The sequence below is a fragment of the Oncorhynchus keta genome, chromosome 17 (genome assembly GCF_023373465.1).
Source record: "Oncorhynchus keta strain PuntledgeMale-10-30-2019 chromosome 17, Oket_V2, whole genome shotgun sequence".
In the NCBI taxonomy this organism is placed as follows: domain Eukaryota; kingdom Metazoa; phylum Chordata; class Actinopteri; order Salmoniformes; family Salmonidae; genus Oncorhynchus; species Oncorhynchus keta.
The window spans coordinates 46,323,396-46,351,231 of NC_068437.1; the positions used below are offsets into that span (position 1 = coordinate 46,323,396).

General features: G+C 44.8%; 1 protein-coding gene across 1 annotated transcript in view; it reads right to left on the reverse strand.

Moving 5' to 3' along the window:
• Nucleotides 1-27,836, reverse strand: part of LOC118396051 (cystic fibrosis transmembrane conductance regulator) — a 108,369-nt gene that overhangs the window by 36,948 nt on the left and 43,585 nt on the right. Inside the window, exon 13 of the mRNA XM_052466266.1 lies at nucleotides 491-585. Within this exon, the coding sequence (XP_052322226.1) occupies nucleotides 491-585 (95 nt within the window). The remainder of the gene's footprint in view (nucleotides 1-490; nucleotides 586-27,836) is intronic.

The following is a 27,836-nucleotide window of genomic DNA, read 5'->3' on the forward strand; positions in this document are numbered from 1 at the left end:
ACTTATAGAAGGCCTAGCCAACATATAAAGGCCTATTCGTTAACCAGAAGAGCAATTTGACTGAAAAACATATTTTTTTGGTCACTCGGTCCAATCGGGTCTGTTCTGGGTCTGGTTGTTGTTGGGTCCGTTCAGGTCTGACTTTTTGGACCGGAGAAGACCTCTAAGCTGAACGAACAGTCAGATGAAGTTGATACTAAAAGATTGATACTGCAGTGATCATCTTTTTCATGGGGCATTATGACCAGGAATCACTATCCATACACTGTCCCATACATATAACGAGTCTCAACACTAGTCATGACTTCAAAAAATCAACCACAGTGTTTTGCCGAGTAGATCATAGAATGAGTGACTCAACATATTGTGGGTCTTTTATAATGAACGGGGGAGATTTATTGAATGAATGTTGCCATGGTGACAGACGGTGAAAGGTGCTGGGGGTGAGTGATGCATGCTAAAAGACAGGAATGTGCCTAAAGGTACCTACCTGGCCAGACCTATCCTTGCCCTCTGACCTCCACTAAGGGTCACCCCTCCCTCCATAAGGGACGTCTTGTCTTTCTCCGGCAGCAGGGCCAGATCCTGAGGCGAGAGCAGCGAGGGTTTAGATACATGTTTGAGATGCACACACACAAATCAAAAGCTGAAATATGAAATGTAGGGGAGTAGGGACATCATAGCCCTACTAAATGGAGGGGAGTAGGGAAATCATAGCTCCACTAACTGTAGGGGAGTAGGGACATCATAGCTCTACTAAATGTAGGGGAGTAGGGACATCATAGCTCTACTAAATGTAGGGGAGTAGGGACATCATAGCTCTACTAAATGTAGGGGAGTAGGGACATCATAGCTCTACTAAATGTAGGGGAGTAGAGACATCATAGCTCTACTAAATGTAGGGGAGTAGGGACATCATAGCTGTACTAAATGTAGGGGAGTAGGGACATCATAGCTCTACTAAATGTAGGGGAGTAGAGACATCATAGCTCTACTAAATGTAGGGGACTAGGGACATCATAGCCCTACTAAATGTAGGGGAGTAGGGACATCATAGCCCTACTAAATGTAGGGGAGTAGGGACATCATAGCTCCACTAACTGTAGGGGAGTAGGGACATCATAGCTCTACTAAATGTAGGGGAGTAGGGACATCATAGCTCTACTAAATGTAGGGGGAGTAGGGACATCATAGCTCTACTAAATGTAGGGGAGTAGGGACATCATAGCTCTACTAAATGTAGGGGAGTAGGGACATCATAGCTCTACTAAATGTAGGGGGAGTAGGGACATCATAGCTCTACTAAATGTAGGGGAGTAGGGACATCATTGCTCTACTAAATGTAGGGGAGTAGGGACATCATAGCCCTACTAAATGTAGGGGAGTAGGGACATCATAGCCCTACTAATTGTAGGGGAGTAGGGACATCATAGCTCTACTAAATGTAGGGGGAGTAGGGACATCATAGCTCTACTAAATGTAGGGGAGTAGGGACATCATAGCTCTACTAATTGTAGGGGAGTAGGGACATCATAGCTCTACTAAATGTAGGGGGAGTAGGGACATCATAGCTCTACTAAATGTAGGGGAGTAGGGACATTATAGCTCTACTAATTGTAGGGGAGTAGGGACATCATAGCTCTACTAAATGTAGGGGAGTAGGGACATCATAGCTCTACTAATTGTAGGGGAGTAGGGACATCATAGCTCTACTAGATGTAGGGGAGTAGGGACATCATAGCTCTACTATTTGTAGGGGAGTAGGGACATCATAGCTCTACTAAATGTAGGGGAGTAGGGACATCATAGCTCTACTAATTGTAGGGGAGTAGGGACATCATAGCTCTACTAAATGTAGGGGAGTAGGGACATCATAGCTATACTAGATGTAGGGGAGTAGGGACATCATAGCTCTACTAGATGTAGGGGAGTAGGGACATCATAGCTCTACTAATTGTAGGGGAGTAGGGACATCATAGCTCTACTAAATGTAGGGGAGTAGGGACATCATAGCTCTACTAAATGTAGGGGAGTAGGGACATCATTGCTCTACTAAATGTAGGGAGTAGGGACATCATAGCTCTACTAAATGTAGGGGAGTAGGGACATCATAGCTCTACTAAATGTAGGGGAGTAGGGACATTATAGCTCTACTAATTGTAGGGGAGTAGGGACATCATAGCTCTACTAAATGTAGGGAGTAGGGACATCATAGCTCTACTAATTGTAGGGGAGTAGGGACATCATAGCTCTACTAGATGTAGGGGAGTAGGGACATCATAGCTCTACTAGATGTAGGGAGTAGGGACATCATAGCTCTACTATTTGTAGGGAGTAGGGACATCATAGCTCTACTAAATGTAGGGGAGTAGGGACATCATAGCCCTACTAATTGTAGGGGAGTAGGGACATCATAGCTCTACTAAATGTAGGGGAGTAGGGACATCATAGCCCTACTAATTGTAGGGAGTAGGGACATCATAGCTCTACTAAATGTAGGGAGTAGGGACATCACATCTCTACTAAATGTAGGGAGTAGGGACATCATAGCTCTACTAAATGTAGGGGAGTAGGGACATCATAGCCCTACTAATTGTAGGGGAGTAGGACATCATAGCTCTACTAGATGTAGGGAGTAGGGACATCACATCTCTACTAAATGTAGGGAGTAGGGACATCATAGCCCTACTAATTGTAGGGGAGTAGGGACATCATAGCTCTACTAAATGTAGGGGAGTAGGGACATCATTGCTCTACTAAATGTAGGGGAGTAGGGACATCATAGCCCTACTAAATGTAGGGGAGTAGGGACATCATAGCTCTACTAAATGTAGGGGAGTAGGGACATCATAGCTCTACTAAATGTAGGGGAGTAGGGACATCATACCTCTACTAATTGTAGGGGAGTAGGGACATCATAGCTCTACTAGATGTAGGGGAGTAGGGACATCACATCTCTACTAAATGTAGGGGAGTAGGGACATCATAGCCCTACTAATTGTAGGGGAGTAGGAACATTATAGCCCTACTAAATGTAGGGGAGTAGGGACATCATTGCTCTACTAAATGTAGGGGAGTAGGGACATCATGGCTCTACTAAATGTAGGGGAGTAGGGACATCATAGCTGTACTAAATGTAGGGGAGTAGGGACATCACATCTCTACTAAATGTAGGGGAGTAGGGACATCATAGCTGTACTAAATGTAGGGGAGTAGGGACATCATAGCTCTACTAAATGTAGGGGAGTAGGGACATCATAGCCCTACTAAATGTAGGGGAGTAGGGACATCATAGCTCTACTAAATGTAGGGGAGTAGGGACATCATAGCTCTACTAAATGTAGGGGAGTAGGGACATCATAGCCCTACTAATTGTAGGGGAGTAGGGACATCATAGCTCTACTAAATGTAGGGGAGTAGGGACATCATAGCTCTACTAAATGTAGGGGAGTAGGGACATCATAGCCCTACTAAATGTAGGGGAGTAGGGACATCATAGCCCTACTAATTGTAGGGGAGTAGGGACATCATAGCTCTACTAAATGTAGGGGAGTAGGGACATCACATCTCTACTAAATGTAGGGGAGTAGGGACATCATAGCCCTACTAATTGTAGGGGAGTAGGGACATCATAGCTCTACTAAATGTAGGGGAGTAGGGACATCATAGCTCTACTAAATGTAGGGGAGTAGGGACATCATAGCTCTACTAATTGTAGGGGAGTAGGGACATCATAGCTCTACTAAATGTAGGGGAGTAGGGACATCATAGCTCTACTAAATGTAGGGGAGTAGGGACATCATAGCTCTACTAATTGTAGGGGAGTAGGGACATCATAGCTCTACTAAATGTAGGGGGAGTAGGGACATCATAGCTCTACTAAATGTAGGGGAGTAGGGACATCATAGCTCTACTAGATGTAGGGGAGTAGGGACATCATAGCTCTACTATTTGTAGGGGAGTAGGGACATCATAGCTCTACTAAATGTAGGGGAGTAGGGACATCATAGCTCTACTAAATGTAGGGAGTAGGGACATCATAGCTCTACTAGATGTAGGGGAGTAGGGACATCATAGCTCTACTAATTGTAGGGGAGTAGGGACATCACATCTCTACTAAATGTAGGGAGTAGGGACATCATAGCCCTACTAATTGTAGGGGAGTAGGGACATCATAGCTCTACTAAATGTAGGGGAGTAGGGACATCATTGCTCTACTAAATGTAGGGGAGTAGGGACATCATAGCCCTACTAAATGTAGGGAGTAGGGACATCATAGCTCTACTAAATGTAGGGGAGTAGGGACATCATAGCTCTACTAAATGTAGGGAGTAGGGACATCATACCTCTACTAATTGTAGGGAGTAGGGACATCATAGCTCTACTAGATGTAGGGGAGTAGGGACATCACATCTCTACTAAATGTAGGGGAGTAGGGACATCATAGCCCTACTAATTGTAGGGGAGTAGGAACATTATAGCCCTACTAAATGTAGGGGAGTAGGGACATCATTGCTCTACTAAATGTAGGGGAGTAGGGACATCATGGCTCTACTAAATGTAGGGGAGTAGGGACATCATAGCTGTACTAAATGTAGGGGAGTAGGGACATCACATCTCTACTAAATGTAGGGGAGTAGGGACATCATAGCTGTACTAAATGTAGGGGAGTAGGGACATCATAGCTCTACTAAATGTAGGGGAGTAGGGACATCATAGCCCTACTAAATGTAGGGGAGTAGGGACATCATAGCTCTACTAAATGTAGGGGAGTAGGGACATCATAGCTCTACTAAATGTAGGGGAGTAGGGACATCATAGCCCTACTAAATGTAGGGGAGTAGGGACATCATAGCTCTACTAAATGTAGGGAGTAGGGACATCATAGCTCTACTAAATGTAGGGGAGTAGGGACATCATAGCTCTACTAAATGTAGGGAGTAGGGACATCATAGCTCTACTAAATGTAGGGGAGTAGAGACATCATAGCTCTACTAAATGTAGGGGAGTAGGGACATCATAGCTCTACTAAATGTAGGGGAGTAGGGACATCATAGCTCTACTAAATGTAGGGGAGTAGGGACATCATAGCTCTACTAAATGTAGGGGAGTAGGGACATCATAGCCCTACTAAATGTAGGGAGTAGGGACATCATAGCCCTACTAATTGTAGGGAGTAGGGACATCATAGCTCTACTAAATGTAGGGGAGTAGGGACATCATAGCTCTACTAAATGTAGGGAGTAGGGACATCATAGCTCTACTAAATGTAGGGGAGTAGGGACATCATAGCTCTACTAAATGTAGGGGGAGTAGGGACATCATAGCTCTACTAAATGTAGGGGAGTAGGGACATCATAGCTCTACTAAATGTAGGGAGTAGGGACATCATAGCTCTACTAAATGTAGGGGAGTAGGGACATCATAGCTCTACTAAATGTAGGGAGTAGGGACATCACAGCTCTACTAAATGTAGGGGAGTAGGGACATCATAGCTCTACTATTTGTAGGGAGTAGGGACATCATAGCTCTACTAAATGTAGGGGAGTAGGGACATCATAGCTCTACTAAATGTAGGGGAGTAGGGACATCATAGCTCTACTAAATGTAGGGGAGTAGGGACATCATAGCTCTACTAAATGTAGGGAGTAGGGACATCATAGCCCTACTAAATGTAGGGGAGTAGGGACATCATAGCTCTACTAAATGTAGGGGAGTAGGGACATCATAGCTCTACTAAATGTAGGGAGTAGGGACATCATACCTCTACTAATTGTAGGGGAGTAGGGACATCATAGCTCTACTAATTGTAGGGGAGTAGGGACATCATAGCTCTACTAAATGTAGGGGAGTAGGGACATCATAGCTCTACTAAATGTAGGGGAGTAGGGACATCATAGCTATACTAGATGTAGGGGAGTAGGGACATCACATCTCTACTAAATGTAGGGGAGTAGGGACATCATAGCCCTACTAATTGTAGGGGAGTAGGGACATCATAGCTCTACTAAATGTAGGGGAGTAGGGACATCATTGCTCTACTAAATGTAGGGGAGTAGGGACATCATAGCCCTACTAAATGTAGGGGAGTAGGGACATCATAGCTCTACTAAATGTAGGGGAGTAGGGACATCATAGCTCTACTAAATGTAGGGGAGTAGGGACATCATACCTCTACTAATTGTAGGGGAGTAGGGACATCATAGCTCTACTAGATGTAGGGGAGTAGGGACATCATATCTCTACTAAATGTAGGGGAGTAGGGACATCATAGCCCTACTAATTGTAGGGGAGTAGGGACATTATAGCCCTACTAAATGTAGGGGAGTAGGGACATCATAGCTCTACTAAATGTAGGGGAGTAGGGACATCATGGCTCTACTAAATGTAGGGGAGTAGGGACATCATAGCTCTACTAAATGTAGGGGAGTAGGGACATCACATCTCTACTAAATGTAGGGGAGTAGGGACATCATAGCCCTACTAAATGTAGGGAGTAGGGACATCATAGCTCTACTAAATGTAGGGAGTAGGGACATCATAGCCCTACTAAATGTAGGGGAGTAGGGACATCATAGCTCTACTAAATGTAGGGGAGTAGGGACATCATAGCTCTACTAAATGTAGGGGAGTAGGGACATCATAGCCCTACTAATTGTAGGGGAGTAGGGACATCATAGCTCTACTAAATGTAGGGGAGTAGGGACATCATAGCTCTACTAAATGTAGGGGAGTAGGGACATCATAGCTCTACTAAATGTAGGGGAGTAGGGACATCATAGCCCTACTAAATGTAGGGGAGTAGGGACATCATAGCCCTACTAATTGTAGGGGAGTAGGGACATCATAGCTCTACTAAATGTAGGGGGAGTAGGGACATCACATCTCTACTAAATGTAGGGGAGTAGGGACATCATAGCCCTACTAAATGTAGGGAGTAGGGACATCAGAGCTCTACTAAATGTAGGGGGAGTAGGGACATCATAGCTCTACTAAATGTAGGGGAGTAGGGACATCATAGCTCTACTAATTGTAGGGGAGTAGGGACATCATAGCTCTACTAAATGTAGGGGAGTAGGGACATCATAGCTCTACTAAATGTAGGGGAGTAGGGACATCATAGCTCTACTAATTGTAGGGGAGTAGGGACATCATAGCTCTACTAAATGTAGGGGAGTAGGGACATCATAGCTCTACTAAATGTAGGGGAGTAGGGACATCATAGCTCTACTAAATGTAGGGGAGTAGGGACATCATAGCTCTACTAATTGTAGGGGAGTAGGGACATCATAGCTCTACTAAATGTAGGGAGTAGGGACATCATAGCTCTACTAAATGTAGGGAGTAGGGACATCATAGCTCTACTAGATGTAGGGGAGTAGGGACATCACATCTCTACTAAATGTAGGGGAGTAGGGACATCATAGCCCTACTAATTGTAGGGGAGTAGGGACATCATAGCTCTACTAAATGTAGGGAGTAGGGACATCATTGCTCTACTAAATGTAGGGGAGTAGGGACATCATAGCCCTACTAAATGTAGGGGAGTAGGGACATCATAGCTGTACTAAATGTAGGGGAGTAGGGACATCACATCTCTACTAAATGTAGGGGAGTAGGGACATCACATCTCTACTAAATGTAGGGGAGTAGGGACATCATAGCTGTACTAAATGTAGGGGAGTAGGGACATCATAGCTCTACTAGATGTAGGGGAGTAGGGACATCATAGCTCTACTAGATGTAGGGGAGTAGGGACATCATAGCCCTACTAAATGTAGGGGAGTAGGGACATCATAGCCCTACTAAATGTAGGGAGTAGGACATTATAGGCCTACTAAATGTAGGGGAGTAGGGACATCATAGCTCTACTAAATGTAGGGGAGTAGGGACATCATTGCTCTACTAAATGTAGGGGAGTAGGGACATCATAGCTCTACTAGATGTAGGGGAGTAGGGACATCATATCTCTACTAAATGTAGGGGAGTAGGGACATCATAGCCCTACTAAATGTAGGGAGTAGGGACATCATAGCTCTACTAAATGTAGGGGAGTAGGGACATCATAGCTCTACTAAATGTAGGGGAGTAGGGACATCATAGCTCTACTAAATGTAGGGAGTAGGGACATCATAGCTCTACTAAATGTAGGGAGTAGGGACATCATAGCTCTACTAAATGTAGGGGAGTAGGGACATCATAGCTCTACTAAATGTAGGGGAGTAGGGACATCATAGCTCTACTAAATGTAGGGGAGTAGGGACATCATAGCTCTACTAAATGTAGGGGAGTAGGGACATCATAGCTCTACTAAATGTAGGGAGTAGGGACATCACATCTCTACTAAATGTAGGGAGTAGGGACATCATAGCTCTACTAAATGTAGGGAGTAGGGACATCATAGCTCTACTAAATGTAGGGGAGTAGGGACATCATAGCCCTACTAAATGTAGGGAGTAGGGACATCATAGCTCTACTAAATGTAGGGGAGTAGGGACATCATAGCTCTACTAAATGTAGGGGAGTAGGGACATCATAGCTCTACTAAATGTAGGGGAGTAGGGACATCATAGCTCTACTAAATGTAGGGGAGTAGGGACATCATAGCTCTACTAAATGTAGGGAGTAGGGACATCATAGCTCTACTAAATGTAGGGAGTAGGGACATCATAGCTCTACTAAATGTAGGGAGTAGGGACATCATAGCTCTACTAAATGTAGGGGAGTAGGGACATCATAGCTCTACTAAATGTAGGGGAGTAGGGACATCATAGCTCTACTAAATGTAGGGGAGTAGGGACATCATAGCTCTACTAAATGTAGGGGAGTAGGGACATCATAGCTCTACTAAATGTAGGGGAGTAGGGACATCATAGCTCTACTAAATGTAGGGGAGTAGGGACATCATAGCTCTACTAAATGTAGGGGAGTAGGGACATCATAGCCCTACTAAATGTAGGGGAGTAGGGACATCATAGCTCTACTAAATGTAGGGGAGTAGGGACATCACATCTCTACTAAATGTAGGGGAGTAGGGACATCATAGCTCTACTAAATGTAGGGGAGTAGGGACATCATAGCTGTACTAAATGAAGGGGAGTAGGGACATCATAGCTCTACTAAATGTAGGGAGTAGGGACATCATAGCTCTACTAAATGTAGGGGAGTAGGGACATCATAGCTCTACTAAATGTAGGGGAGTAGGGACATCATAGCTACTAAATGTAGGGGAGTAGGGACATCATATCTCTACTAAATGTAGGGGAGTAGGGACATCATAGCTCTACTAAATGTAGGGGAGTAGGGACATCATAGCTCTACTAAATGTAGGGGAGTAGGGACATCATAGCCCTACTAAATGTAGGGGAGTAGGGACATCATAGCTCTACTAAATGTAGGGGAGTAGGGACATCATAGCCCTACTAAATGTAGGGGAGTAGGGACATCATAGCCCTACTAAATGTAGGGAGTAGGGACATCATAGCTCTACTAAATGTAGGGAGTAGGGACATCATTGCTCTACTAAATGTAGGGGAGTAGGGACATCAGCCCTACTAAATGTAGGGAGTAGGGACATCTAGCCCTACTAAATGTAGGGAGTAGGGACATCATAGCTCTACTAAATGTAGGGGAGTAGGGACATCACATAGCTCTACTAAATGAAGGGAGTAGGGACATCATAGCCTACTAAATGTAGGGGAGTAGGGACATCATAGCTCTACTAAATGTAGGGGAGTAGGGACATCATAGCTCTACTAAATGTAGGGGCTCTACTAATTGTAGGGAGTAGGGACATCATAGCTCTACTAAATGTAGGGGAGTAGGGACATCATAGCTCTACTAAATGTAGGGGAGTAGGGACATCATAGCTCTACTAAATGTAGGGAGTAGGGACATCATACTCTACTAAATGTAGGGAGTAGGGACATCATAGCTCTACTAAATGTAGGGGAGTAGGGACATCATAGCTCTACTAAATGTAGGGGAGTAGGGACATCATAGCTCTACTAAATGTAGGGGAGTAGGGACATCATAGCTCTACTAAATGTAGGGAGTAGGGACATCATAGCTCTACTAAATGTAGGGGAGTAGGGACATCATAGCCCTACTAAATGAAGGGAGTAGGGACATCATAGCTCTACTAAATGTAGGGGAGTAGGGACATCATAGCTCTACTAAATGTAGGGAGTAGGGACATCATAGCTCTACTAAATGTAGGGGAGTAGGGACATCATAGCTCTACTAAATGAAGGGGAGTAGGAACATCATAGCTCTACTAAATGTAGGGGAGTAGGGACATCATAGCTCTACTAAATGTAGGGGAGTAGGGACATCATAGCTCTACTAAATGTAGGGGAGTAGGGACATCATAGCTCTACTAAATGTAGGGGAGTAGGGACATCATAGCTCTACTAAATGTAGGGGAGTAGGGACATCATAGCTCTACTAAATGTAGGGGAGTAGGGACATCATAGCTCTACTAAATGTAGGGGAGTAGGGACATCATAGCTCTACTAAATGAAGGGGAGTAGGGACATCATAGCTCTACTAAATGTAGGGGAGTAGGGACATCATAGCTCTACTAAATGTAGGGGAGTAGGGACATCATAGCTCTACTAAATGTAGGGGAGTAGGGACATCATAGCTCTACTAAATGAAGGGGAGTAGGAACATCATAGCTCTACTAAATGTAGGGGAGTAGGGACATCATAGCTCTACTAAATGTAGGGGAGTAGGGACATCATAGCTCTACTAAATGTAGGGGAGTAGGGACATCATAGCTCTACTAAATGTAGGGGAGTAGGGACATCATAGCTCTACTAAATGAAGGGGAGTAGGAACATCATAGCTCTACTAAATGTAGGGGAGTAGGGACATCATAGCTCTACTAAATGTAGGGGAGTAGGGACATCATAGCTCTACTAAATGTAGGGGAGTAGGGACATCATAGCTCTACTAAATGTAGGGGAGTAGGGACATCATAGCTCTACTAAATGTAGGGGAGTAGGGACATCATAGCTCTACTAAATGTAGGGGAGTAGGGACATCATAGCCCTACTAAATGTAGGGGAGTAGGGACATCATAGCCCACTAAATGTAGGGAGTAGGGACATCTACTAAATGTAGGGGAGTAGGGACATCATAGCCCTACTAAATGTAGGGGAGTAGGGACATCATAGCCTACTAAATAGGGAGTAGGGACATCATAGCCCGACTAAATGTAGGGGAGTAGGGACATCACATCTCTACTAAATGTAGGGGAGTAGGGACATCATAGCCCGACTAAATGTAGGGGAGTAGGGACATCATAGCTCTACTAAATGTAGGGGAGTAGGGACATCATAGCCCTACTAAATGAAGGGGAGTAGGAACATCATAGCTCTACTAGATGTAGGGGAGTAGGGACATCATAGCTCTACTAAATGTAGGGGAGTAGGGACATCATAGCCCTACTAAATGAAGGGGAGTAGGAACATCATAGCTCTACTAAATGTAGGGGAGTAGGGACATCATAGCTCTACTAAATGTAGGGGAGTAGGAACATCATAGCTCTACTAAATGTAGGGGAGTAGGGACATCATAGCTCTACTAAATGTAGGGGAGTAGGGACATCATAGCTCTACTAAATGTAGGGGATTAGGGACATCATAGCTCTACTAAATGTAGGGAGTAGGGACATCATAGCTCTACTAAATGTAGGGGAGTAGGGACATCATAGCTCTACTAAATGTAGGGGAGTAGGAACATCATAGCTCTACTAAATGTAGGGGAGTAGGGACATCATAGCCCGACTAAATGTAGGGAGTAGGGACATCATAGCTCTACTAAATGTAGGGAGTAGGGACATCATAGCCCTACTAAATGTAGGGGAGTAGGGACATCATAGCTCTACTAAATGTAGGGAGTAGGGACATCATCTAAATGTAGGGGAGTAGGGACTCACATCTCTACTAAATGTAGGGAGTAGGGACATCATAGCTCTACTAAATGTAGGGGAGTAGGGACATCATAGCTCTACTAAATGAAGGGGAGTAGGGACATCATAGCTCTACTAAATGTAGGGGAGTAGGGACATCATAGCTCTACTAAATGTAGGGAGTAGGAACATCATATCTAAATGTAGGGGAGTAGGGACATCATAGCTCTACTAAATGTAGGGGAGTAGGGACATCATAGCTCTACTAAATGTAGGGGAGTAGGGACATCATAGCTCTACTAAATGTAGGGGAGTAGGGACATCATAGCTCTACTAAATGTAGGGGAGTAGGGACATCATAGCTCTACTAAATGAAGGGGAGTAGGAACATCATAGCTCTACTAAATGTAGGGGAGTAGGGACATCATAGCTCTACTAAATGTAGGGGAGTAGGGACATCATAGCTCTACTAAATGTAGGGGAGTAGGGACATCGTAGCTCTACTAAATGTAGGGAGTAGGGACATCATAGCTCAACTAAATGTAGGGAGTAGGGACATCATAGCTCTACTAAATGTAGGGGAGTAGGGACATCATAGCCCTACTAAATGTAGGGAGTAGGGACATCATAGCCTCTACTAAATGAAGGGGAGTAGGGACATCATAGCCCTACTAAATAGAGGAGTAGGGGCCCTACTAAATGTAGGGAGTAGGGACATCATAGCTCTACTAAATGTAGGGGAGTAGGGACATCATAGCCCTACTAAATGTAGGGGAGTAGGGACATCATAGCTCTACTAAATGTAGGGGAGTAGGGACATCATAGCTCTACTAAATGTAGGGAGTAGGGACATCATAGCTTTACTAAATGTAGGGGAGTAGGGACATCATTGCTCTACTAAATGTAGGGGAGTAGGGACATCATAGCCCTACTAAATGTAGGGGAGTAGGGACATCATAGCTCTACTAAATGTAGGGGAGTAGGGACATCATAGCTCTACTAAATGTAGGGGAGTAGGGACATCATAGCTCTACTAAATGTAGGGGAGTAGGGACATCATAGCTCTACTAAATGTAGGGGAGTAGGGACATCATAGCTCTACTAAATGTAGGGGAGTAGGGACATCATAGCTCTACTAAATGTAGGGGAGTAGGGACATCATAGCTCTACTAAATGTAGGGGAGTAGGGACATCATAGCTCTACTAGATGTAGGGGAGTAGGGACATCATAGCTCTACTAAATGTAGGGGAGTAGGGACATCACATCTACTAAATGTAGGGGAGTAGAGACATCATAGCTCTACTACATGTAGGGGAGTAGGGACATCACATCTCTACTAAATGTAGGGGAGTAGGAACATCATAGCTCTACTAGATGTAGGGGAGTAGGGACATCATAGCTCTACTAAATGTAGGGGAGTAGGGACATCATAGCTCTACTAAATGTAGGGGAGTAGAGACATCATAGCTGTACTAAATGTAGGGGAGTAGGGACATCACATCTCTACTAAATGTAGGGGAGTAGGGACATCACAGCTCTACTAAATGTAGGGGAGTAGGGACATCATAGCTGTACTAAACGTAGGGGAGTAGGGACATCATAGCTCTACTAAATGTAGGGGAGTAGGGACATCATAGCCCTACTAAATGTAGGGGAGTAGGGACATCATAGCCCTACTAAATGTAGGGGAGTAGGGACATCACATCTCTACTAAATGTAGGGGAGTAGGGACATCATAGCTCTACTAAATGTAGGGGAGTAGGGACATCATAGCTCTACTAAAGGTAGGAGAGTAGGGACATCACATCTCTACTAAATGTAGGGGAGTAGGGACATCATAGCCCTACTAAATGTAGGGGAGTAGGGACATCATAGCCCTACTAAATGTAGGGGAGTAGGGACATCATAGCTCTACTAAATGTCGGGGAGTAGGGACATCATAGCCCTACTAAATGTCGGGGAGTAGGGACATCATAGCTCTACTAAATGTCGGGGAGTAGGGACATCATAGCTCTACTAAATGTCGGGGAGTAGGGACATCATAGCTCTACTAAATGTCGGGGAGTAGGGACATCATAGCTCTACTAAATGTAGGGGAGTAGGGACATCATAGCTCTACTAAATGTCGGGGAGTAGGGACATCATAGCTCTACTAAATGTCGGGGAGTAGGGACATCATAGCTCTACTAAATGTAGGGGAGTAGGGACATCATAGCTCTACTAAATGTAGGGGAGTAGGGACATCATAGCTCTACTAAATGTAGGGGAGTAGGGACATCATAGCTCTACTAAATGTAGGGGAGTAGGGACATCATAGCTCTACTAAATGTAGGGGAGTAGGGACATCATAGCCCTACTAAATGTAGGGGAGTAGGGACATCATAGCCCTACTAAATGTTGGGGAGTGGGGACATCATAGCCCTACTAAATGTCAGGGAGTAGGGACATCTCTACTAAATGTAGGGGAGTAGGGACATCATAGCCCTACTAAATGTAGGGGAGTAGGGACATCATAGCCCTACTAAATGTAGGGAGTAGGGACATCATAGCCCTACTAAATGTAGGGAGTAGGGACATCATAGCCCTACTAAATGTAGGGGAGTAGGGACATCATAGCTCTACTAAATGAAGGGAGTAGGACATCATAGCTCTACTAAATGTAGGGGAGTAGGGACATCATAGCCCTACTAAATGTAGGGATAGTAGGGACATCATAGCCCTACTAAATGTAGGGGAGTAGGGACATCATAGCCCTACTAAATGTAGGGAGTAGGGACATCATAGCCCTACTAAATGTAGGGGGAGTAGGGACATCATAGCCCTACTAAATGTAGGGGAGTAGGGACATCATAGCCCTACTAAATGTCGGGGTAGTAGGGACATCATAGCCCTACTAAATTTAGGGGAGTAGGGACATCATAGCCCTACTAAATGTAGGGGAGTAGGGACATCATAGCCCTACTAAATGTCGGGGAGTAGGGACATCATAGCCCTACTAAATGTAGGGGAGTAGGGACATCACATCTCTACTAAATGTAGGGGAGTAGAGACATCATAGCCCTACTAAATGTAGGGGAGTAGGGACATCATAGCCCTACTAAATGTCGGGGAGTAGGGACATCACATCTCTACTAAAAATAGAGACATCATAGCCCTACTAAATGTAGGGGAGTAGGGACATCATAGCCCTACTAAATGTCGGGGAGTAGGGACATCATAGCTCTACTAAATGTAGGGGAGTAGGGACATCATAGCCCTACTAAATGTCGGGGAGTAGGGACATCATAGCTCTACTAAATGTAGGGGAGTAGGGACATCATAGCCCTACTAAATGTAGGGGAGTAGGGACATCATAGCCCTACTAAATGTCGGGGAGTAGGGACATCATAGCCCTACTAAATGTAGGGGAGTAGGGACATCATAGCTGTACTAAATGTAGGGGAGTAGGGACATCACATCTCTACTAAATGTAGGGGAGTAGGGACATCATAGCCCTACTAAATGTTGGGGAGTAGGGACATCATAGCCCTACTAAATGAAGGGGAGTAGGGACATCATAGCCCTACTAAATGTAGGGGAGTAGGGACATCATAGCTCTACTAAATGTAGGGGAGTAGGGACATCATAGCCCTACTAAATGTAGGGAGTAGGGACATCATAGCTCTACTAAATGTAGGGGAGTAGGGACATCATAGCTCTACTAAATGTAGGGGAGTAGGGACATCATAGCTCTACTAAATGTAGGGGAGTAGGGACATCATTGCTCTACTAAATGTAGGGGAGTAGGGACATCATAGCCCTACTAAATGTAGGGAGTAGGGACATCATAGCTCTACTAAATGTAGGGGGAGTAGGAACATCATAGCTCTACTAAATGTAGGGGAGTAGGGACATCAGCTCTACTAAATGTAGGGAGTAGGGACATCATAGCTCTACTAAATGTAGGGGAGTAGGGACATCATAGCTCTACTAAATGTAGATGGGGAGTAGGGACATCATAGCTCTACTAGATGTAGGGGAGTAGGGACAACATAGCTCTACTAGATGTAGGGGAGTAGGGACATCATAGCTCTACTAAATGTAGGGAGTAGGGACATCACATCTACTAAATGTAGGGGAGTAGGGACAGACATCATAGAGACATCTAGCCCTACTACATGTAGGGGAGTAGGGACATCACATCTCTACTAAATGTAGGGGAGTAGGAACATCATAGCTCTACTAGATGTAGGGGAGTAGGGACATCATAGCTCTACTAAATGTAGGGAGTAGGGACATCATAGCTCTACTAAATGTAGGGGAGTAGGACATCATAGCCCTACTAAATGTAGGGGAGTAGGGACATCATAGCTCTACTAAATGTAGGGGAGTAGGGACATCATAGCTCTACTAAATGTAGGGGAGTAGGGACATCATAGCTCTACTAAATGTAGGGGAGTAGGGACATCAGCTCTACTAAATGTAGGGGAGTAGGGACATCATAGCCCTACTAAATGTAGGGGGAGTAGGGACATCATAGCTCTACTAAATGTAGGGGAGTAGGGACATCATAGCTCTACTAAATGTAGGGGAGTAGGGACATCATAGCTCTACTAAATGTAGGGGAGTAGGGACACATAGCTCTACATAGGGCATAGCTCTACTAAATGTAGGGGAGTAGGGACATCATAGCTCTACTAAATGTAGGGGAGTAGGGACATCATAGCTCTACTAAATGTAGGGGAGTAGGGACATCATAGCTCTACTAAATGTAGGGGAGTAGGGACATCATAGCTCTACTAAATGTAGGGAGTAGGGACATCATAGCTCTACTAAATGTAGGGGAGTAGGGACATCACATCTACATAGGACATCATAGCTCTACTAAATGTAGGGGAGTAGGGACATCATAGCTCTACTAAATGTAGGGGATGTAGGGAGTAGGGACATCATAGCTCTACTAAATGTAGGGACATCATAGCTCTACTAAATGTAGGGAGTAGGACATCATAGCTCTACTAAATGTAGGGGAGTAGGGACATCATAGCTCTACTAAATGTAGGGAGTAGGGACATCATAGCTCTACTAAATGTAGGGAGTAGGGACATCATAGCTCTACTAAATGCCCTACTAAATGGGGAGTAGGGACATCATAGCTCTACTAAATGTAGGGAGTAGGGACATCATAGCCCTACTAAATGTCGGGGGAGTAGGGACATCATAGCCCTACTAAATGTAGGGGAGTAGGGACATCATAGCCCTACTAAATGTAGGGGAGTAGGGACATCATAGCTCTACTAAATGTAGGGGAGTAGGGACATCATAGCTCTACTAAATGTAGGGGAGTAGGGACATCATAGCCCTACTAAATGTAGGGGAGTAGGGACATCACATCTCTACTAAATGTCGGGAGTAGGGACATCATAGCCTACTAAATGTCGGGAGTAGGGACATCATAGCCCTACTAAATGGGGAGTAGGGACATCATAGCCCTACTAAATGTAGGGAGTAGGGACATCATAGCCCTACTAAATGTAGGGAGTAGGGACATCATAGCCCTACTAAATGTAGGGGAGTAGGGACATCATAGCTCTACTAAAAATAGGGACATCACATCTCTACTAAATGTAGGGAGTAGAGACATCATAGCTGTACTAAATGTAGGGGAGTAGGGACATCACATCTCTACTAAATGTAGGGGAGTAGGGACATCACATCTCTACTAAATGTAGGGGAGTAGGGACATCATAGCTGTACTAAATGTAGGGGAGTAGGGACATCATAGCTCTACTAAATGTAGGGGAGTAGGGACATCATAGCCCTACTAAATGTAGGGGAGTAGGGACATCATAGCCCTACTAAATGTAGGGGAGTAGGGACATCATAGCCCTACTAAATGTAGGGAGCCCTACTAAATGTAGGGAGTAGGGACATCATAGCCCTACTAAATGTAGGGGAGTAGGGACATCATAGCCCTACTACTAAATGTAGAGCATGGGGGAGTAGGGACATCATAGCCGCTAGCGTCTGCTAAATGCATATATATTAGGGGAGTAGGGACATCATAGCCCTACTAAATGTAGGGAGTAGGGACATCACATCTCTACTAAATGTAGGGGAGTAGGGACATCATAGCCCTACTAAATGTAGGGGAGTAGGGACATCATAGCCCTACTAAATGTAGGGGAGTAGGGACATCAGCTCTCAGTAGGGACATCATAGCCTACTAAATGTAGGGGAGTAGGGACATCATAGCTCTACTAAATGTAGGGGAGTAGGGACATCATAGCTCTACTAAATGTAGGGAGTAGGGACATCATAGCTCTACTAAATGTCGGGGAGTAGGGACATCATAGCTCTACTAAATGTAGGGGAGTAGGGACATCATAGCTCTACTAAATGTAGGGAGTAGGGACATCATAGCTCTACTAAATGTAGGGGAGTAGGGACATCATAGCTCTACTAAATGTAGGGAGTAGGGACATCATAGCTCTACTAAATGTAGGGGAGTAGGGACATCATAGCTCTACTAAATGTAGGGGAGTAGGGACATCATAGCTCTACTAGATGTAGGGAGTAGGGACATCATAGCTCTACTAGATGTAGGGGAGTAGGGACATCATAGCCCTACTAAATGTAGGGGAGTAGGGACATCACATCTACTAAATGTAGGGGGAGTAGGACATCATAGCTCTACTAAATGTAGGGGGAGTAGGGACATCACATCTCTACTAAATGTAGGGGAGTAGGAACATCATAGCTCTACTAGATGTAGGGAGTAGGGACATCATAGCTCTACTAAATGTAGGGGAGTAGGGGCTCTACTAAATGTAGGGACATCATAGCTCTACTAAATGTAGGGGAGTAGGGACATCATAGCTCTACTAAATGTAGGGGAGTAGGGACATCATAGCCCTACTAAATGTAGGGAGTAGGGACATCATAGCTCTACTAAATGTCGGGAGTAGGGACATCATAGCCCTACTAAATGGAGTAGGGACATCATAGCTCTACTAAATGTAGTAGGGACATCATAGCCCTACTAAATGTAGGGGAGTAGGGACATCATAGCTCTACTAAATGTAGGGGAGTAGGGACATCATAGCCCTACTAAATGTAGGGGAGTAGGGACATCATAGCTCTACTAAATGTAGGGGAGTAGGGACATCATAGCTCTACTAAATGTAGGGGAGTAGGGACATCATAGCTCTACTAAATGTAGGGGAGTAGGGACATCATAGCTCTACTAAATGTAGGGGCTCTACTAAATGTAGGGGAGTAGGGACATCATAGCTCTACTAAATGTAGGGAGTAGGGACATCATAGCTCTACTAAAAATAGGGACATCATAGGGGAGTAGGGACATCATAGCCCTACTAAATGTAGGGGAGTAGGGACATCATAGCTCTACTAAATGTAGGGGAGTAGGGACATCATAGCCCTACTAAATGTAGGGGAGTAGGGACATCATAGCCCTACTAAATGTAGGGGAGTAGGGACATCATAGCCCTACTAAATGTAGGGAGTAGGGACATCATAGCCTCTACTAAATGTAGGGGAGTAGGGACATCATAGCCCTACTAAATGTAGGGAGTAGGGACATCATAGCCCTACTAAATGTAGGGAGTAGGGACATCATAGCCCTACTAAATCTAGGGACATCATAGCCCTACTAAATGTAGGGGAGTAGGACATCATAGCCCTACTAAATGTAGGGGAGTAGGGACATCATAGCCCTACTAAATGTAGGGAGTAGGGACATCATAGCCCTACTAAATGTAGGGAGTAGGGACATCATAGCCCTACTAAATGTACTAGATGGGGAGTAGGGACATCATAGCTCTACTAAATGTAGGGGAGTAGGGACATCATAGCTCTACTAAATGTAGGGGAGTAGGACATCATAGCTCTACTAAATGTAGGGGAGTAGGGACATCATAGCCTACTAAATGTAGGGGAGTAGGGACATCATAGCCCTACTAAATGTCGGGGAGTAGGGACATCATAGCTCTACTAAATGTAGGGGAGTAGGGACATCATAGCCCTACTAAATGTAGGGAGTAGGGACATCATAGCCCTACTAAATGTCGGGGAGTAGGGACATCATAGCTCTACTAAATGTAAATAGGGACATCATAGCTCTACTAAATGTAGGGAGTAGGGACATCATAGCTCTACTAAATGTAGGGGAGTAGGGACATCATAGCCTCTACTAAATGTAGGGAGTAGGGACATCATAGCTCTACTAAATGTCGGGGAGTAGGGACATCATAGCCCTACTAAATGTAGGGGAGTAGGGACATCATAGCTCTACTAAATGTAGGGAGTAGGGACATCATAGCTCTACTAAATGTAGGGGAGTAGGGACATCATAGCTCTACTAAATGTGTAGGGACATCATAGCCCTACTAAATGTAGGGAGTAGGGACATCATAGCTCTACTAAATGTAGGGGAGTAGGGACATCATAGCCCTACTAAATGTAGGGGAGTAGGGACATCATAGCTCTACTAAATGTAGGGGAGTAGGGACATCAGCCCTACTAAATGTCAGGGAGTAGGGACATCATAGCTCTACTAAATGTAGGGAGTAGGGACATCATAGCTCTACTAAATGTAGGGAGTAGGGACATCATTGCTCTACTAAATGTAGGGGGGTAGGGACATCATAGCCCTACTAAATGTAGGGGAGTAGGGACATCATAGCTCTACTAAATGTAGGGGGAGTAGGGACATCATAGCTCTACTAAATGTAGGGGAGTAGGGACATCATAGCTCTACTAAATGAAGGGGAGTAGGGACATCATAGCTCTACTAAATGTAGGGGAGTAGGGACATCATAGCTCTACTAAATGTAGGGGAGTAGGGACATCATAGCTCTACTAGATGTAGGGGAGTAGGGACATCATAGCTCTACTAGATGTAGGGGAGTAGGGACAACATAGCTCTACTAGATGTAGGGGAGTAGGGACATCATAGCTCTACTAAATGTAGGGGAGTAGGGACATCACATCTACTAAATGTAGGGGAGTAGAGACATCATAGCTCTACTACATGTAGGGGAGTAGGGACATCACATCTCTACTAAATGTAGGGGAGTAGGAACATCATAGCTCTACTAGATGTAGGGGAGTAGGGACATCATAGCTCTACTAAATGTAGGGGAGTAGGGACATCATAGCTCTACTAAATGTAGGGGAGTAGAGACATCATAGCTCTACTAAATGTAGGGGAGTAGGGACATCATAGCCATACTAAATGTAGGGGAGTAGGGACATCATAGCCCTACTAAATGTAGGGGAGTAGGGACATCATAGCCCTACTAAATGTAGGGGAGTAGGGACATCATAGCCCTACTAAATGTCGGGGAGTAGGGACATCATAGCTCTACTAAATGTAGGGGAGTAGGGACATCATAGCCCTACTAAATGTAGGGGAGTAGGGACATCATAGCCCTACTAAATGTCGGGGAGTAGGGACATCATAGCCCTACTAAATGTCGGGGAGTAGGGACATCATAGCTCTACTAAATGTAGGGGAGTAGGGACATCATAGCTGTACTAAATGTAGGGGAGTAGGGACATCATAGCTGTACTAAATGTAGGGGAGTAGGGACATCACATCTCTACTAAATGTCGGGGAGTAGGGACATCATAGCTCTACTAAATGTCGGGGAGTAGGGACATCATAGCCCTACTAAATGTCGGGGAGTAGGGACATCATAGCCCTACTAAATGTCGGGGAGTAGGGACATCATAGCCCAACTAAATGTAGGGGAGTAGGGACATCATAGCTCTACTAAATGTAGGGGAGTAGGGACATCATAGCTCTACTAAATGTAGGGGAGTAGGGACATCACATCTCTACTAAATGTAGGGGAGTAGAGACATCATAGCTGTACTAAATGTAGGGGAGTAGGGACATCACATCTCTACTAAATGTAGGGGAGTAGGGACATCACATCTCTACTAAATGTAGGGGAGTAGGGACATCATAGCTGTACTAAATGTAGGGGAGTAGGGACATCATAGCCCTACTAAATGTAGGGGAGTAGGGACATCATAGCCCTACTAAATGTAGGGGAGTAGGGACATCATAGCCCTACTAAATGTAGGGGAGTAGGGACATCATAGCCCTACTAAATGGAGGGGAGTAGGGACATCATAGCCCTACTAAATGAAGGGGAGTAGGGACATCATAGCCCTACTAAATGTAGGGGAGTAGGGACATCATAGCCCTACTAAATGTAGGTGGTCCTTCTGTAGCTCAGTTGGTAGAGCATGGCGCTTGTAACGCCAGGGTAGTGGGATCGATCCCCGGGACCACCCATACATAGAATGTATGCACACACGACTGTAAGTCGCTTTGGATAAAAGCGTCTGCTAAATGGCATATATATATTTTTTTAGGGGAGTAGGGACATCATAGCCCTACTAAATGTAGGGGAGTAGGGACATCATAGCCCTACTAAATGTCGGGGAGTAGGGACATCATAGCTCTACTAAATGTAGGGGAGTAGGGACATCATAGCCCTACTAAATGTAGGGGAGTAGGGACATCATAGCTCTACTAAATGTAGGGAGTAGGGAGCCCTACTAAATGTCGGGGAGTAGGGACATCATAGCTCTACTAAATGTAGGGAGTAGGGACATCATAGCTCTACTAAACTAGGGACATCATGCTCTACTAAAGGGGAGTAGGGACATCATAGCTCTACTAAATGTCGGGGAGTAGGGACATCATAGCTCTACTAAATGTAGGGGAGTAGGGACATCATAGCTCTACTAAAAATAGGGACATCATAGCTCTACTAAATGGGGAGTAGGGACATCATAGCTCTACTAAATGTAGGGGAGTAGGGACATCATAGCTCTACTAAATGTAGGGGAGTAGGGACATCATAGCTCTACTAGATGTAGGGGAGTAGGGACAATGCTCTACTAGATGTAGGGGAGTAGGGACATCATAGCTCTACTAAATGTAGGGGAGTAGGGGTAGGGAGTAGGGACATCATAGCTCTACTAAATGTAGGGAGTAGGGACATCACATCTCTACTAAATGTAGGGGAGTAGGGACATCATAGCTCTACTAGATGTAGGGAGTAGGGACATCATAGCTCTACTAAATGGGGGAGTAGGGACATCATAGCTCTACTAAATGTAGGGAGTAGGGACATCATAGCTCTACTAAATGTAGGGGAGTAGGGACATCATAGCCCTACTAAATGTCGGGAGTAGGGGCCCTACTAAATGTAGGGGAGTAGGGACATCATAGCTCTACTAAATGTCGGGGAGTAGGGATCACATAGGGACATCATAGCCTCTACTAAATGTCGGGGAGTAGGGACATCATAGCCCTACTAAATGTAGGGAGTAGGGACATCATAGCTCTACTAAATGTAGGGAGTAGGACATCACAGCTCTACTAAATGTAGGGACATCATAGCTCTACTAAATGGGGAGTAGGGACATCATAGCTCTACTAAATGTCGGGGAGTAGGGACATCATAGCTCTACTAAATGTAGGGGAGTAGGGACATCATAGCCCTACTAAATGTAGGGGAGTAGGGACATCATAGCTCTACTAAATGTAGGGGAGTAGGGACATCATAGCCTACTAGGGGGGAGTAGGGACATCATAGCTCTACTAAATGTAGGGAGTAGGGACATCATAGCCCTACTAAATGTCGGGGAGTAGGGACATCATAGCCCTACTAAATGTAAAGTAGGGACATCATAGCTCTACTAAATAGCCCTACTAAACGGGTAGGGTAGGGACACACTCAGGGACATCATCGCCCTACTAAATGTAGGGAGTAGGGACATCATAGCTCTACTAAATGTAGGGGAGTAGGGACATCATAGCTCTACTAAATGTCGGGGTAGTAGGGACAGGGACATCATAGCCCTACTAAAGTAGGGGATAGTAGGGACATCATAGCCCTACTAAATGTAGGGGAGTAGGGACATCATAGCCCTACTAAATGTAGGGGTAGGGACATCATAGCTCTACTAAATGTAGGGACATCATAGCCCTACTAAATGTAGGGGAGTAGGGACATCATAGCCCTACTAAATGTAGGGAGTAGGGACATCATAGCCCTACTAAATGTGTAGGGAGTAAAGGGACATCATAGCCCTACTAAATGTAGGGAGTAGGGACATCATAGCCCTACTAAATGTAGGGGAGTAGGGACATCATAGCCCTACTAAATGTCGGGGAGTAGGGACATCATAGCCCTACTAAATGTCGGGAGTAGGGACATCATAGCCCTACTAAATGTAGGGGAGTAGGGGCTCTACTAAAAGGGAGTAGGGACATCATAGCCCTACTAAATGTAGGGGAGTAGGGACATCATAGCCCTACTAAATGTAGGGGAGTAGGGACATCATAGCCTCTACTAAATGTCGGGAGTAGGGACATCATAGCTCTACTAAATGTAGGGGAGTAGGGACATCATAGCCCTACTAAATGTCGGGGAGTAGGGACATCATAGCCCTACTAAATGTCGGGGAGTAGGGACATCATAGCCCAACTAAATGTAGGGGAGTAGGGACATCATAGCCCTACTAAATGTAGGGGAGTAGGGACATCATAGCTCTACTAAATGTAGGGAGTAGGGACATCACATCTCTACTAAATGTAGGGAGTAGGGACATCATAGCTCTACTAAATGTAGGGGAGTAGAGACATCATAGCCTACTAAATGTAGGGGAGTAGGGACATCACATCTCTACTAAATGTAGGGGAGTAGGAACATCATAGCTCTACTAAATGTAGGGGAGTAGGGACATCATAGCCTACTAAATGTAGGGGAGTAGGGACATCATAGCTCTACTAAATGTAGGGGAGTAGGGCCCTACTAAATGTAGGGGGTAGGGACATCATAGCCCTACTAAATGTCGGGGGAGTAGGGACATCATAGCCCTACTAAATGTAGGGGAGTAGGGACATCATAGCTCTACTAAATGTAGGGGAGTAGGGACATCATAGCCCTACTAAATGTAGGGGAGTAGGGACATCATAGCTCTACTAAATGTAGGGGAGTAGGGACATCATAGCCCTACTAAATGTCGGGGAGTAGGGACATCATAGCTCTACTAAATGTCGGGGAGTAGGGACATCATAGCTCTACTAAATGTCGGGGAGTAGGGACATCATAGCTCTACTAAATGTCGGGGAGTAGGGACATCATAGCTCTACTAAATGTCGGGGAGTAGGGACATCATAGCTCTACTAAATGTCGGGGAGTAGGGACATCATAGCTCTACTAAATGTCGGGGAGTAGGGACATCATAGCTCTACTAAATGTCGGGGAGTAGGGACATCATAGCTCTACTAAATGTAGGGGAGTAGGGACATCATAGCTCTACTAAATGTAGGGGAGTAGGGACATCATAGCTCTACTAAATGTAGGGGAGTAGGGACATCATAGCCCTACTAAATGTAGGGGAGTAGGGACATCATAGCTCTACTAAATGTCGGGGAGTAGGGACATCATAGCCCTACTAAATGTCGGGGAGTAGGGACATCATAGCCCTACTAAATGTTGGGGAGTGGGGACATCATAGCCCTACTAAATGTCAGGGAGTAGGGACATCATAGCCCTACTAAATGTAGGGGAGTAGGGACATCATAGCCCTACTAAATGTCGGGGAGTAGGGACATCATAGCCCTACTAAATGTAGGGTAGTAGGGACATCATAGCCCTACTAAATGTAGGGGAGTAGGGACATCATAGCCCTACTAAATGTCGGGGAGTAGGGACATCATAGCCCTACTAAATGTAGGGGAGTAGGGACATCATAGCCCTACTAAATGTCGGGATAGTAGGGACATCATAGCCCTACTAAATGTAGGGGAGTAGGGACATCATAGCCCTACTAAATGTAGGGGAGTAGGGACATCATAGCCCTACTAAATGTCGGGGAGTAGGGACATCATAGCCCTACTAAATGTAGGGGAGTAGGGACATCACATCTCTACTAAATGTAGGGGAGTAGAGACATCATAGCCCTACTAAATGTAGGGGAGTAGGGACATCATAGCCCTACTAAATGTCGGGGAGTAGGGACATCACATCTCTACTAAATGTAGGGGAGTAGAGACATCATAGCCCTACTAAATGTAGGGGAGTAGGGACATCATAGCCCTACTAAATGTCGGGGAGTAGGGACATCATAGCTCTACTAAATGTAGGGGAGTAGGGACATCATAGCCCTACTAAATGTCGGGGAGTAGGGACATCATAGCTCTACTAAATGTAGGGGAGTAGGGACATCATAGCCCTACTAAATGTAGGGGAGTAGGGACATCATAGCCCTACTAAATGTCGGGGAGTAGGGACATCATAGCCCTACTAAATGTAGGGGAGTAGGGACATCATAGCCCTACTAAATGTCGGGGAGTAGGGACATCATAGCCCTACTAAATGTAGGGGAGTAGGGACATCATAGCCCTACTAAATGTCGGGGAGTAGGGACATCATAGCCCTACTAAATGTAGGGGAGTAGTGACATCATAGCCCCACTAAATGTCGGGGAGTACGGACATCATAGCTCTACTAAATGTGTTGAGCAAAACTAAATCAAAAGTTCAATACCTTATTGTTTACATCTGTGTTAACAGACATAACAGACTGAGATGGCAGCTAAAGAAATCTATGACTTCTGAAAGAATGTTGACAACAAACTGGGCAAAGACTCAATTCAACGTCCCCTCGTTTTTCTGTCCAGTGTTTAAATGGGAAATTAAATTAACCTGTTGAAAATGTACAACTTGTTGAGTTTTGCAAATTCAATTCCTTTTCCACATTGGGATACAGCCGCAGCGTAATCAAATCACGTGTCTTTAAAGCAATTTAAAAAAGCTATTTACAGTATAAGTACCAAGCTGAAAGACACAATGGTTTGATTTCAAAAGTCTAATAGCACCACATCAAAAATACTAAACCAGAAACACTGAAACATAAAAGGAGTATGAAAAACGATCACAGCTGAGGATAAATTCATTATTAACTATTTCAAACACAAACGTCTGACACACATGTACACCAACATGTAAAATAATGAATGGAGTCAGACAGTGATGGAACACAGTCTCCCATCATAAAACCGCCTACCTTTTTTAATGCTACTTCCGCTGTCCAAAAGGAAGGCATTGGGAATTAAGTTAACATGTTGTTTAACAGGTCTTAAAACACAGCAAGTGGAAAAAGGCACCTTGTGTGTCTCATACTGAACAAAGCCACTGCATTCGTTCCAAATGGCACCCTGTTCCCTATATAGTGCCCTTCTTTTTTAACAGTAGCCTGGTCAAAAGTAGTGCACTTTATAGGGAATAGATTGCCATTTGGAACGTGTCCGCTGTTAGGCTGGAGCTGAAACCCCATGTGTCAAATCCATGGGGTTTACAAGACACAGCCCACCAATGGTAGATGTCTGGTCCTGGGACAGGCCACAGTAGTCTGCAGCACAATCACAAGCCCTACTAAACACAGTCTGATTCGTCTGGGCACACAGAAACAGGTGTCTCTCTTTTCTCTCTGTCTCAGACCACGTACACCAAATTGCTTTTGCCATATTACTCACTTTGAGAGATTTCATATTCATGACTCTTCTAAAGTCGCTCAATTGACAGTGTGGATAAAGGTAGACGTTGCAGTTACATACGAGGGAATGGTCACTATCGTGAGCTGTCAAAGCGATTAAATATGTTCATACAGTAGTGTTTGCTTTAAACACACTCTGATGTTGGTCAAACAGCCATTGTGTAACACACCATCCACTTTATCTGTGGCAAATCATCAATACCCCAGGGCATGAGTGGTGCCAATTGGCCACTCTAATCATTTTCACACCTTCTCAAAAGTCAAAATGTAAAACCAATGATAACTACTGTATAGTAGCTCTGCTGCCCAGAGTTTTCTGGTCAGGTCATGT